Here is a 15,000-nt window from a genome sequence, read left to right on the forward strand (position 1 = left end):
TGAAGAAGCAAAAAGTCACATTGAGTAGCATGGGACAAGCAGCAATAAAAGGATTCTGCTAGATGAATCACAAGTATATGAGAACACACAGCAGTAGCAAGAAAGATCTTTAACCCCTTTACCCCCAAGGGTGGTTTGCACGTTAATGACCAGGCCAATTTTTACAATTCTGACCACTGTCCCTTTATGAGGTTATAACTCCGAAACGCTTCAACGGATCCTGGTGATTCTGACATTGTTTTCTCGTGACATATTGTACTTCATGATAGTGGTAAAATTTCTTTGATAGTACCTGCGTTTATTTGTGAAAAAAAACGGAAATTTGGCGAAAATTTTGAAAATTTCGCAATTTTCAAACTTTGAATTTTTATGCAATTAAATCACAGAGATATGTCACACAAAATACTTAATAAGTAACATTTCCCACATGTCTCCTTTACATCAGCATAATTTTGGAACCAATTTTTTTTTTTGTTAGGGAGTTATAAGGGTTAAAAGTTGACCAGCAATTTCTCATTTTTACAACACCATTTTTTTTTAGGGACCACGTCTCATTTGAAGTCATTTTGAGGGGTCTATATGATAGAAAATGCCCAAGTGTGACACCATTCTAAAAACTGCACCCCTCAAGGTGCTCAAAACCACATTCAAGAAGTTTATTAACCCTTCAGGTGTTTAATAGGAATTTTTGGAATGTTTAAATAAAAATGAACATTTAACTTTTTTACACAAAAAATTTACTTCAGCTCCAATTTGTTTTATTTTACCAAGGGTAACAGGAGAAATTGGACCCAAAAAGTTGTTGTCCAATTTGTCCTGAGTACGCTGATACCCCATATGTGGCAGTAAACCACTGTTTGGGCGCATGGGAGAGCTCGGAAGGGAAGGAGCGCAGTTTGACTTTTCAATGCAAAATTGACAGGAATTGAGATGGGACGCCATGTTGCGTTTGGAGAGCCACTGATGTGCCTAAACATTGAAACCCCCCACAAGTGACACCATTTTGGAAAGTAGACCCCCTAAGGAACTTATCTAGAGGTGTGGTGAGCACTTTGACCCACCAAGTGCTTCACAGAAGTTTATAATGCAGAACCGTAAAAATAAAAAATCATATTTTTTCACAAAAATTATATTTTTGCCCCCAATTTTTTATTTTTCCAAGGGTAAGAGAAGAAATTGGACCTCAAAAGTTGTTGTCCAATTTGTCCCGAGTACGCTGATACCCCATATGTGGCAGTAAACCACTGTTTGGGCGCATGGGAGAGCTCGGAAGGGAAGGAGCGCCGTTTGACTTTTCAATGCAAAATTGACAGGAATTGAGATGGGACGCCATGTTGCATTTGGAGAGCCACTGATGTGCCTAAACATTGAAACCCCCCACAAGTGACACCATTTTGGAAAGTAGACCCCCTAAGGAACTTATCTGGATGTGTGGTGAGCACTTTGACCCACCAAGGGCTTCACAGAAGTTTATAATGCAGAGCCATAAAAATAAAACAAAATTTTTTCCCCACAAAAATTATTTTTTAGCCCCCAGTTTTGTATTTTCCCTAGGGTAACAGGAGAAATTGGACCCCAAAAGTTGTTGTCCAATTTGTCCTGAGTACGCTGATACCCCATATGTGGGGGGGAACCACCGTTTGGGCGCATGGGAGGGTTCGGAAGGGAAGGAGCGCCATTTGGAATGCAGACTTAGATGGAATGGTCTGCAGGCGTCACATTGCGTTTGCAGAGCCCCTAATGTACCTAAACAGTAGAAACCCCCCCACAAGTGACACCATTTTGGAAAGTAGACCCCCTAAGGAACTCATCTTGATGTGTTGTGAGAGCTTTGAACCCCCAAGTATTTCACTACAGTTTATAACGCAGAGCCATGCAAATAAAAAATATTTTTTTTTTTCCACAAAAATTATATTTTAGCCCCCAGTTTTGTATTTTTCCAAGGTTAGCAGGAGAAATTGGACCCTAAATGTTGTTGTCCAATTTGTCCTGAGTACGCTGATACCCGATATGTGGGGGGGAACCACCGTTTGGGCGCATGGGAGGGCTCGGAAGGGAAGGAGCATCATTTGGAATGTAGACTTAGATGGATTGGTCTGCAGGCGTCACATTGCGTTTGCAGAGCCCCTAATGTACCTAAACAGTAGAAACCCCCCACAAGTGACCCCATATTGGAAACTAGACCCCTCAATGAACTTATCTAGATGTGTTGTGAGAACTTTGAACCCCCAAGTGTTTCACTACAGTTTATAACGCAGAGCCGTGAAAATAAAAAATCTTTTTGTTTTCCCACAAAAATTATTTTTTAGCCCCCAGTTTTGTATTTTCCCAAGGGTAACAGGAGAAATTGGTCCACAAAAGTTGTTGTCCAATTTGTCCTGAGTACGCTGATACCCCATATGTTGGGGTAAACCCCTGTTTGGGCACACAGGAGAGCTCGGAAGGGAAGGAGCACTGTTTTACTTTTTCAACGCAGAATTGGCTGGAATTGAGATCGGACGCCATGTCGTGTTTGGAGAGCCCCTGATGTGCCGAAACAGTGGAAACCCCCCAATTATAACTGAAACCCTAATCTAAACACACCCCTAACCCTAATTCCAACGGTAACCCTAACCACACCTCTAACCCTGACACACCCCTAACCCTAATCCCAACCCTATTCCCAACTGTAAATGTAATCTTAACCCTAACTTTAGCCCCAACCCTAACCCTAACCCTAGCCCTAACCCTAGCCCTAACCCTAGCCCTAACCCTAGCCCTAACCCTAGCCCTAGCCCTAGCCCTAGCCCTAACCCTAATGGGAAAATGGAAATAAATACATTTTTTTTTATTTTTCCCTAACTAAGGGGGTGATGAAGGGGGGTTTGATTTACTTTTATAGCGAGTTTTTTAGCGGATTTTTATGATTGGCAGCCGTCACACACTGAAAGACCCTTTTTATTGCAAAAAATATTTTTTGCAATACCACATTTTGAGAGCTATAATTTTTCCATATTTTGGTCCACAGAGTCATGTGAGGTCTTGTTTTTTGCGGGACGAGTTGACGTTTTTATTGAAAACATTTTTGGGCACGTATCGCTTTTTATTCCGATTTTTGTGAGGAAGAATGACCAAAAGCCAGCTATTCATGAATTTCTATTGGGGGAGGCGTTTATACCGTTCCGCGTTTGGTAAAATTGATAAAGCAGTTTTATTCTTCGGGTCAGTACGATTACAGCGATACCTCATTTATATCATTTTTTTATGGTTTGGTGCTTTTATACGATAAAAACTATTTTACAGAAAAAATAATTATTTTTGCATCGCTTTATTCTCAGGACTATAACTTTTTTATTTTTTTGCTGATGATGCTGTATGGCGGCTCTTTTTTTGCGGGACAATATGACGCTTTCAGCGGTACCATGGTTATTTATATCTGTCCTTTTGATCGCGTGTTATTCCACTTTTTGTTCGGCGGTATGATAATAAAGCGTTGTTTTTTGCCTCGTTTTTTTTTTTTTTTTCTTACGGTGTTTACTGAAGGGGTTAACTAGTGGGACAGTTTTATAGGTCGGGTCGTTACGGACGCGGCGATACTAAATATGTGTACTTTTATTGGTTTTTTTTTTTATTTAGATGAAGAAATGTATTTATGGGAATAATATTTTTTTTTTTTTTTTTCATTATTTTGGAATATTTTTTTTTATTTTTTTTACACATTTGGAAAATTTTTTTTTTACTTTTTTACTTTGTCCCAGGGGGGGACATCACAGATCAGTGATCTGACAGTTTGCACAGCACTCTGTCAGATCACCGATCTGATAGGAGTGCAGGCTGCTTCACAGTGCCTGCTCTGAGCAGGCTCTGTGAAGCCACCTCCCTCCCTGCAGGACCCGGATCCGCGGCCATCTTGGATCCGGGGCTCGAGCAGGGAGGGAGGTGAGGAGACCCTCGCAGCAACGCGATCACATCGCGTTGCTGCGGGGGGCTCAGGGAAGCCCGCAGGGAGCCCCCTCCCTGCGCGGTGCTTCCCTGCACCGCCGGCACATCGCGATCATCTTTGATCGCGGTGTGCCAGGGGTTAATGTGCCGGGGGCGGTCCGTGACCGCTCCTGGCACATAGTGCCGGATGTCAGCTGCGATAAGCAGCTGACACCCGGCCGCGCTCCCCCCGTGAGCGCGGCCGATCGGCTATGACGTACTATCCCGTCCAGGGTCAGATAAGCCCAGGGCACCTCGACGGGATAGTACGTCTAAGGTCACAGAGGGGTAAAAAGTGCTCAATTGGATGGCAGCCATGTTACCATCTACTATGGCCAGCATTTACATACAGTGGAATGTATAAGTGTGGGCACCCCTGATCAAAATTACTGTTATTGTGAACAGTTAGGCAAGATGAAGCAATGATCTCTAAAAGGGCTAAAGTTAAAGATGACATTTCCTTTGTATGTTCGATATATCGCTATATATATTTTGCTTCTATCTCATAGTCCTCTTTTACATTTAAAAAATTATAAAAAGGAACACATGGGCCGATGTGAAAGTCTGGGCACCCTGCATGGTTAGTACCTAGTAACATTTCCTTTTGTAAAGGTACTGTCACATTAAGCAACGCTGCAGTGATATAGACAACGTTGCCAATCTCTGCAGCGTCGCTGTCACACAGACAGCTCTCCAGCGACCAACGATGCCGAAGTCCCCGGGTAACCAGGGTAAACATCGGGTTACTAAGCGCAGGGCCGATGTTTACCATGGTTACCATTGTAAATGTAAAAAAAAAAAAAAAAAAAAACACACACTACATACTTACATTCCGGTGTCTGGTCACGTCCCTCGCCTTCAGCTTCCCGCACTGACTGAGCGGCGCGCCGGCCGGCCGTAAAGCAGAGCGGTGACGTCACCGCTGTGCTCTGCTTTATGGCCGGCCGGCGCTCAGTCAGTGCGGGGAGCTGAAGTCGAGGGACGTGACCAGACACCGGAATGTAAGTATGTAGTGTTTTTTTTTTTTTTACATTTACAATGGTAACCAGGGTAAACATCGGGTTACTAAGCGCGGCCCTGCGCTTAGTTACCCGATATTTACCCTGGCTACCAGTGAAGACCTCACTGAATCTGTGTCACACACGCCGATTCAGCGATGTCAGCGGGAGATCAGCGACCAAAATAAAGTTCTGATCATTCCCCAGCGACCAACGATCTCCCAGCAGGGGCCTGATCGTTGGTCGCTGTCACGATATCGTCGGTAACGATATCGTTGCTACGTCACAAAAAGCAACGATATCGTTATGTGTGACGGTACTTTAAGTATCACAGCTTGTAAATGCTTTTTGTAGCCAGCCAAGAGTCTCAATTCTTGTTCGAGTGATTTTCATCCATTCTTCCTTGGAAAATCCTTCCAGTTCTGTGAGATTCCTGGGTCGGCCTGCATGCAGCGCTATTTTTAGGTCTAGTCACAGATTTGCAACTTCAGCTTTTCTTTTTTTACAGATAGTGTTATGTTTGCATCAAGAATTTATCGAAATTTCATTGAATCCATCCTCCCCTTTACCCGTGGAATGTTCACTGTGCCATTGGCTGCAACACAACTCCAAAAACAAAAAAAGCAAACCGAACGAAGCAAATATGGGACATTAGATATAAAGCTATTTTAGCTTTCTTAGACAATGAATGGTAACTGGTGGTACACCGTGACACGCATTTCAGAACAAGACCCTCGTCAGGGGAAGGACAAAGGAATTGTTCCGAAACGCGCGTCGGGGTGTGCGCTGTACTGGGATCAGTAGACAGACACTAACTTTCCACTGCCTGGATGCTCTGTATACACTGATTCTTGACATACACATTTGCTGCATACATAGTATTATTTATGCCATTTTTCCTAGTGTACTTTAATTATTAGGACTACGACAACACTTTTTTGGGCACCTATTCTATGGAGGTTACAATCATGCTGATTGATATACGATAAGGTTGTCAGCATTTAATCACATTATTTCTTCTGTATATCAAGCTTCCGCATGCTTGTCTTATGATTTGTGCAGTTCTGTGATACTAATCTCGTTCTTTTTCTTATAATTACATATGGTAGGCTTTTTGACTAGTATCCCTTTCTTACAATTACCTCTGGTACGTTATTGACCATGTGTATGTAACTACCTATACTTCACTCACCAGTTGCGCTACCATTTCTTATTAGATTTACAGCAATGGCCCTGTCTTCTAAATTCTTAGAAGCTGAACTACTTGGGCTCTGTTCACATTTGCGATTGAGTCCGCAGCATTTTGTACGCAACCGCAAACACATGATAACGCTGCATTTTTTATCCACAGCTACTTATGCATGACAGATCTAAAAATAAAAAAAAAAAGAAAAAAAAAAAGCAGCGTTTGCGTTTATACGAATGCATTTGATAGGAAAAAAAATGTTCAAGGACAATTTCCTTGACAAGTCACGCCCAATGGGAGTGTCTCATGGGATTTCTGTATTTAGACCCATGTGCAAACGCAAGCGAACGCATGTCCTTGCGTTCCTATGCGTTCCCATAGACTGTAGTGCGTTTATTTACAGCACTCCTTCTGCAAGTGTCCGCATGTGTATGGCGGCGGAAATATGCAGCCACAAAAATTCTAACATGGTGCGTCAGCCGCAGACCGCAAAAATACTGAATAAATTTAGTAGTAAACTGGATGACTAAAGAGGAGCTTTCACCAGTTACAGCATGATCTACTATCCACATTATGGAATAGTGGCTGCAGAGATGATTAAAACGTAATAGTTTACTTTCTTTTTTTTTCAAAAATTTCTGATCCACGTTGCAGAGACATTAGCTTTTAAAGTTTAGATTCTAATTTATGCCAGTACCAAGTGAGCATAAGCCGAGATTCTTCTCTGTGGGAGTGTGCATTTCCCTACCGCACGATGTTGACCAATCATAAGTAGGAGGTGTAATGAAGGTGGTGCTGGGGGTAGGGGGGTAGAGAAAACTACAAAAGAAACGGTTAGTAGAGGCTTTTTCTTGTGAGATATGCAATGACGCACAGCTCTGCTGTGTGATCTTCCTGCTAGCATCGACCGTGCAAGGTAGGGCAGAGTTGTGGGTTTTTGCAAACACCTCTTGTAGCTTTCATCTCTGTGCACACTTCTGTAATCCACTCTCCTCAGACACTACTGTGAGATGAAAGCTGTAAGAGCTGCTTGTAACAACACATAGCTCTGTTCTACTCTGTGCAGTACATGCCAACAGTAAGATCACAGATGAGAGCAGGGCTGTGTGTCATTACAGGTTTCACAGGATGTATGCAAATGGTCTCTTCAGAGAGGAAGAGGACTAGAACTCTAGTGCCACCTATAGGACAAAGCCTTTTCTGATATTCTCTGGGGATGTGTTTTCGGGTATTGAAATATTGTAGAAACCAAGTATTAGCAGTACATCAACAGGTAACATTTTGTAAAAGGGTTTACATTTATTCGCTTACCCGTTACACATCACTAGCACAACCACCATAGTAAAGCCATCTGGACGCACAAATTACTTTTCCCATACAGTTGTAACTTTTGGCCAGGACTTTAAAGAGGCTGTCCACTGCTTTTACATGTATGGCCTATCCCTACGATAGGCCATCAATGTCTCATCGGCTGGGGTCCGACACCCTGTACCCCAGCCGATTAGCTGTTATTGGTGTCAGCAGCCTCCAGCTGGAAATACTCGCTTGGTACTGCACATCCTCCTATTCAAATCAATAGGAGGTGAATGTGTAGTACCCTGTGGTGGCCACCGCAAGCAGACAGAGCAGCTCAGTAAACGAGTGCTTCCGGCTGGAAGTCGCTGCTGACACCGATAATAGATGATCAGAGGGGTTACACTGGCCGATCAAACATTGATGGCTTATCCTAAAGATAGGCCATCAATGTAAAAGTAGTGGACAACCTCATTAAATGCATTTCCATTCTGAAGTTCAGTATAAGCGCTCATTCCAGAGTAACAAAGGGGCAGAAGAATGGTTTCGTTTTCAGACTAGACCAGGAAGAACTTCGTAGCCAGCACAATATAATTTGTTTATATGGTACCAAGGATCCTATTCTGTCCGTCGCCCTAAACAGAAGTCTTAAAACCTGCAACATTGTATACCGAAGGTCTAGACTTACATTGGGTAGCTATAGAGAAAACAAATTACCGTAGGTTTTTCCTGTGTCACATGGGTGTGTTTCCGATGATCATATGACCTTGTGATATTTGGACCCCATATAGTCCTAGCAGAGACAGGTACGTGTGTAGCAAGGAAGATTTTCTCTACCTAGGGCTGCCATGTCCTCCACACACTTGGTTAAGGGAGAACAGAACAGGCTCGAATCTTACACTGTGAAACACATTGTCCCACAATGTCAAAAGCAACGCATGCTGCACACGTCACATAAGTGACAAGTGATAGGGGAAAAAAAGGGATGGGAACTGTAGATTAAAACATTTAGTGAATATTATAAGATCAATTGAAAGTTTTTTCTGTCCTTAAAAAAAAAAAAAAAAAAAAGGTGAAAAATAAAAAGTTCAAATAAATAACATCAATATACATAAAATATCTTATCCTCCTGTCACTGTAAATCAAACTGGTGGCAGTGTCCATAATCAGAAAGTCTATTTTAAATGGTAACAACTTAATACAAATAAAACAAGATAAAAAAATTAATAACAGGACACAGAAAAAAAAACAAGCGCATACCCATGCGAAATGCTAACATTTTTTATGGCAGATTTTACTTTTATGCCCGTTGCAGTCAGCAGAGGTGGTACAGGGGCATAGAGCAGCCTGAGCAGGGCCACCAAACCTTAGTCCTGTGGAACGTGCGCAAGGAACCCGGCATAGTAAAACCTTTGAATGAAACTGGGGGCACTCTGAGGTTAAATATAGGACTTTATCATTTTTTGCACACAAATAGTAAGGCTGGGTTTTCATCAGTTGTGTCTGCTCACCCCCCTACCTTCTAGCATGAGCCAGACAACTGATGCAATTTCATGCTCTGGTCTGGAATCCATAGTCGGATCAGAAAATGTTGCATGTAGGATTTTTGCCCTAAAACAAGCAACAACTAATGCAACTACATATTCGGAAATCTACATGCCATTAAACCTCATTTACTTTCAGACTGCCTACACTCATCGCTGCACCCAATCTCCTTTTTTCCTGTGCTGATCTGGCTGTACACCACTACAAATTTATGCTAAGGACCTATACAATCTGCCCTTCACCTCGCCAAATAGACCTACTTCACCACTCTGATTTCCTCACTATCCAACAGCCCCCCAAAAAACTTTTTGACACCTTTCACTCTCTCCTCTAAGTGCAAAAACACAGGCTTCTCTCACAGACAGCTGCGCTGATGACCTGACCTCCCACTTTATAGGGAAAACAGAGAATATCCGTCACGAAATCTGCTCCCAGCCACCAACTGCTGTGACTCCCATTCCCCCTGCATTTCCCCTGATTCTCCCTCCACATTTGATCCCATCACAGAAGAAGTCTCCGGCTACTCTTTGCTTCTTGTCCGACCACATGCTCTACTGACCCCATTCACTCACATCTCCTCCAGTTGGCACTACTCACCTAACTAAAATCTTCAATCTCTCTCCCCTCTGGCATTATCCGCTCCTCCTTCAAATACTAGCATTACTTCATTATTAAAAAATAACCTATCGACCCATTCTGCACCAATGCCTACCGACCAGTCTCCAACCTCCCCTTCATCTCTAAACTCTTGGAGCGCCTGATCTACTCCCGCCTTACCCATTACCTCTCCACTCACTCTCTCCTAGATCCATCACAGTCCGGCTTCCGCCTCCTACATTCAATAGAAACTACACAAAGTGACCAACGACCTTTTGACACCAAAACGTAACGATAACCACGCTCTGCTAATTCTTCTACCTGTCTGCAGCTTTCGACACTCTTGACCACCATCTCATACACTCTATGCTCCAGTCACTAGGCATTAAGGACACTGCTCTCTCCTGATTCTCTTCCTATCTTTATGACAGCTCCTTCAGTGTATTGTTTGCTGGCTCCACTTCATCTCCTCTTTCTCTCACTGTTGGGGTCCCTCAGGGCTCAGTCCTTTGCCCCCTTCTCTTCTCTCACTATACAGCCCCAATTGGACAGACCATCAGCAGATTTGGCTTTCAGTACCAACTTTATGCTGACAACTATACACGTCATCCCCTGACCATACCCATGCTGTACTACAGAACACCAGTGACTGTCTGTCCGCAGTCTCCAACATGATGTCCGCTCTCTATCTGAAACCCAACCTTTCCAAAACCGAACTTCTACTACTCTCGCCATCTACTAAACGCCCTAAATCTGACATTTCCCTCTCCGTGGGTGGTACCATAATAACACCCCGGCAGCAGGCGTGCTGTCTGGGTGCTATGTTTGTATATGAGGTGAAGGAGAGATTGGTGTCAATCTCTTGCCGCTTACACTTAAAGAACATCTCTAGAATTCGCCCCTTTCTCACCATGGAAACAAAAACCCTCACTGGTCACCCTGATCCACTCCCGCCTGGACTACTGTAACTCTCTATTAATTGGCCTCCCCCTCGCTCGACTTTCCCCTCTCCAGGCCACCCTTTAATGCAGCAGCCTGGGTCGTTTATCTAGTTAATCGGTACTAGGACCTGTCCACTCTTTGCCAGTCATTACACTAGCTGCCCATTCATTATAGAATCCAATTCAAACTGCTTGTTCTTACCCACAAAGCTCTCCACATTGCAGCACCCCCTCACCTCTCCACCCTTATTTCGGTTTATCAGCCTACCTGCTCATTATGCTCTGCAATCGACTTCTGACTAACCTCTGCACTAATCCATACCTCCCACTCCCGGCTCCAAGACTTCTCCCACGTTACGCTCTACCCCAAGAAATTAGGACTATTCACAACTTACAGTTGTAGACGCTCCCTCAAAAGTACATCTGTTCAGAGCGGCCTATCACGTTCCCTAATCAAAGTGTAAGAGTGAGAGTGAGAGTGAGTGAGTGTGCAAATTTAGCACAACGTGGGCAGCGGATATAGTTTTACAACGCATCCACTGCTCATTGTGATGAGCGGGTAGGAGGGGGCGGAGTTTCATCCGCGCATGAGCGGTCGAAAGTGGCGGACACGTCGCACAAAAAAAGTTAAATTGAATTTTTTTTGTGCATCGCGTCCGCCAAAACACGACAGATCCGTGTGCCCATCCGTCACAATCCGTCGCTAATATGTCTATGGGCAAAAAACGTATCCTGCAAGCACATTTGCAGGATCAGTTTTTTGCCCATAACGACGGATTGCGACAGAGGAATAAAGACGGAAATGTGAAAGTTGCCTAATCCTCCGTGAAACTCCACCACACACAACAGCATCGCAAATACTGACTGGTGACTAGCTCATGCAGCCTTTATCTATCCCCCACTCCCCCAAGATGGCTGGACCATCATTGTAAATACACACCTGTACCTTGTATCTCCCCCACCTCATTGTAGATTGTAAGCTCTCACAAGCAGGGTCGTCTTAATTTGCTTTAATTATTGTATATTAAACGTTGTTGCTTATGACTTGTGTATGAACTGTTAAACTGTAAAGTGCTGTGGAATATGTTGGTGCTATATAAATAAAGATGATGGATGAATTATTATTATTATTATTATTATTATTAAACAGATAAATGGGAATGATCCCATACAAAATAGGAAATGCTGCACAGAAAGACCAGCGGGTTGGGGATGAGAGGCCCCAAAAAGCTGAATGCTCGGATGCACAGAAACGAGGCCTAATAAGAATATTCACATTTTGGGATTTGTCATGTAAAAAAAAAAAAAAAAACGCATTTCATTTGGCGCTCATTTATTCTAATATTTAACAGGTCTTCATAAGTGGCATTACTTACAGCCAGCACTTCTACATAACCATCTCCAGCAACTAGTGCTGCTCTAGTACTACACTCACAGGCGTAAACAGCCCGAACAAGCCATCAAGGGGTGGGGGATTTTGAGGTTTTCATTAGTTGCCTTGATAAAGCAGGAATGCCACTTTCTCTACGGTATGTATACACGCACACCACTTATTGAACTTTAGGTCTCTCTATAGGCGTTTGTCTCCAACAGATAGGTACACCAACTGAGTGGCGACCAATTCCAGAGCACAAAAGCCTGACAATCTGGAACAAGGCCCCTTTAAGGACTTTCATAGAAGTATGCACGGTCATGTACAATCATCCAAGATTAGTTTGCCCTGTGTTCGGGGAAAATGGCATTGCTGGAGCAGCTGGGAGAATATTTAGTTTGATATGAGAGCTCCCTGCCCATTTACTTAACAGGCTGCTATTACAATTGCTCATATATTGCCGAGACTCATGAAGAACTATAGAAACTTGGTTCCAGCTCGCCCAGTTGCTCTATGCTCATCCACCTGGGGCTCAGACACCGGCCTCACATCAAGGAAAATAGAAAAAAATTGGAGTCCGGCTGAACAGGACTGGATTTTCCTTTTTTCTTTTCCTTTTTTCTTTTTCCAAATAATAATATTATTATTATTATTATTATTATTATTATTATTATTAGTGCATACAAAAGAAAAATGTGTATGGTCATGAGTAAGACTGCATAGTGCAGTTGAACCGTGTCGACTGGGTCAGTTTTTCTTTTGTATGCACTGTATTTTCTTTTGAAAAATAAAAAGAGGAAAATCCAGTCCTGTTGAGCCGGACCCCAATTTTTTCTATTTTACTCATGAGTAACACTGTTATTTGGGTGTACATTAGAAGTACAGGTACTGTTCATGTTAGGTAATAGTAATATCAGCAATAACAAAATATTGTTCGTAGAGTCCTGTAGCTTCTTAAAGATAATGTAAATTAACAGTTGCGCTATGAAAGACACTGTATTGTGTAAAATTATTAATAAACCTAGAATGCACTAGAAATGCATTCAGTAGTTCATACAATGCTACACAGAAGAGTAAAGGTAAGAAAGGAAGTTATGCTCGTGGCAATATCAACTGCAGTAGAAATTCGTCAATAATATAGTCTCCATTAGTGGTGGTATTGCCTAGGCGGCACATAACTGTGCCCATTTCATGTAGTATCACAAGATCCCACATTGACAGCTGTTCCCTGAACAGTGAAGTTATCATTTCTGGCTTAACCCTTCAGTTGAAGGATACCCGTACCTAATTAAGGCATAAGAAACTTATCCAAAATTCACCAGATACAATCTCACATATTACTAAAGTATCCAGGCTGCAAGGTTCATTATTAATACAACAGGATCCTCAGCCAACATGCCAAAAATGGCAGGAAAAAGAAAAAAAAAATTGCTGAAATCTTTCCGCACACAATAGAAGACTTCCTTGTAACTCTGTTAAATGCCTGAAACCATAATACAAGCAGCCGCACAGTTCTGTGTGCCATCATACGCACGTCTTACTATCTGATCCCACCATAAACATTCTGCCCATGCTACAAATTCTTCTGCTACTTTTAGATAAGAAATAAAAAAATCTTCAACACGGGATCAAGACAAAGAAATTGTGAAATGCATTTATATTATAAGCCATCACCAGTGTGAAAGCAAATGTAGCCATCCATGCCTGCAAACAAAGTGTTAAATAAAAGAACATCTCCAAAAGCGAAGCTCAGGCAACAGCCATTTCCAGGGGCAGCTACCAACCTGAATCTGCTGAAATGCCTTCAGTCGCTTCTTAAATCTGGATGGCAAAACAAAGTCGCATCCACGAGCCAACAATGCCAGCTCCTTCCGAAGATCTGGGTCTTGCCTCAGAGAAATCTCCTTTATCCTCATGTTTCCAGATTTCATATAAAACAAAGGTTATGGAGAAAAGCTTCTCAAATTAGAGAAGTTCAATCCCTTTCCTCCCAAAATAGGTAGCAACTTGTAGAACAGATGAGCAGTCCAGAATGCAGTCTCTAGGTCCAAACATTGACAGAGACTAGCAGCTAGCCAGGGCAAGGCACAGCCAGCACAGTCACCATGGGGAGGGGGCTGCCCTTTACAAAAGGCATTCCAGGCACTTTGCTCTACAACAGGTTCTTTGGATGGAGGAGATCAGAGTCACACAATCGGGGGCAGGGAATAGGAAGCGTCATACAGAGAATCTAGGGGCACTTTGTGATTGTGGGATACCAGCAGCAGCTCCGCACAAAGTGCCAGCTCCCTTCAGTGTGGCCTCTATCAACACCAGCAAATATGTAGCAACCGGTAAACCAGAGAGGACAGTGCAGTCATTCAATCAGCAAAATCTGCCTCCTCACTGATATCACCCTCACCTTGTTTAGGTAGAAAAACATACACATCATGTCACGCATTATACACGCATGTCACTCCTGGCACACTCAATACCTAGGTTTTTACCACTGGGCAAACATCTTCCCATGGATCATCACGCAGGACCCTGACACACTCCGTACAGTCTCTTCTTTCTTATACTCTATCACCAGATGTGCACAAATCAGAAGCAGTTGTCATATCAGAGAAACCATTAAAGGGGCAGTACGAGCTCAGAACAAGGAGACTTTCTTCCAGATAAAGCACCACGCCGATTCATGGGCATATTGTGGTATTACAGTTCAATCTCGAAAAAGGACTGAGCAGAAAGAACTCATTGACAAGACTGGTGTAGTTCCTGGAAGAAACTAGCAATATTTTGTTAAAAGGGTATTCAAATATTTTAAGAAAGCACGGTGGCTCAGTGGTCATCATTGTAACACTGCGATTGGGTCCTGGGTTCAAACCCCACCATGGACAACATCTGCTAGGAGTTTGTATGTTCTCCCCTTGGTTGCGCGAGTTTCCTCCGGGTTCCCTGGTTTCCTCCCACATTTCAAAGACCTACTGATAGGGAAATATACGGTAGATTGTGAGCCCCGATGGGGACAGTGATAAAGTCTGTAAAACACTGGAATTAACGGCAGTGTAGAAGCAAGTAAAACAAATACTACAGCATGTTATACTATAACAAAAAAAACAGACTTGC

The 15,000-nt window shown here is 42.9% G+C and overlaps 1 protein-coding gene across 3 annotated transcripts in view; it reads right to left on the reverse strand.

Moving 5' to 3' along the window:
- The window catches only part of PPP2R3B (protein phosphatase 2 regulatory subunit B''beta), a 106,344-nt gene that overhangs the window by 45,371 nt on the left and 45,973 nt on the right, over window positions 1–15,000 (reverse strand). The window contains exon 1 of one of the 3 annotated variants that reach the window (XM_069757872.1): window positions 13,677–14,074. The exons of the other annotated variants lie outside the window; for them this stretch is intronic. Coding sequence (XP_069613973.1) covers window positions 13,677–13,823 — 147 coding nt within the window. The 5' untranslated portion in view covers window positions 13,824–14,074. Of the gene's footprint in view, window positions 1–13,676; window positions 14,075–15,000 lie in introns of those variants that run through there. 3 annotated transcript variants of the gene reach the window in all.

Source organism: Ranitomeya imitator, chromosome 3 (genome assembly GCF_032444005.1).
Source record: "Ranitomeya imitator isolate aRanImi1 chromosome 3, aRanImi1.pri, whole genome shotgun sequence".
NCBI lineage: Eukaryota > Metazoa > Chordata > Amphibia > Anura > Dendrobatidae > Ranitomeya > Ranitomeya imitator.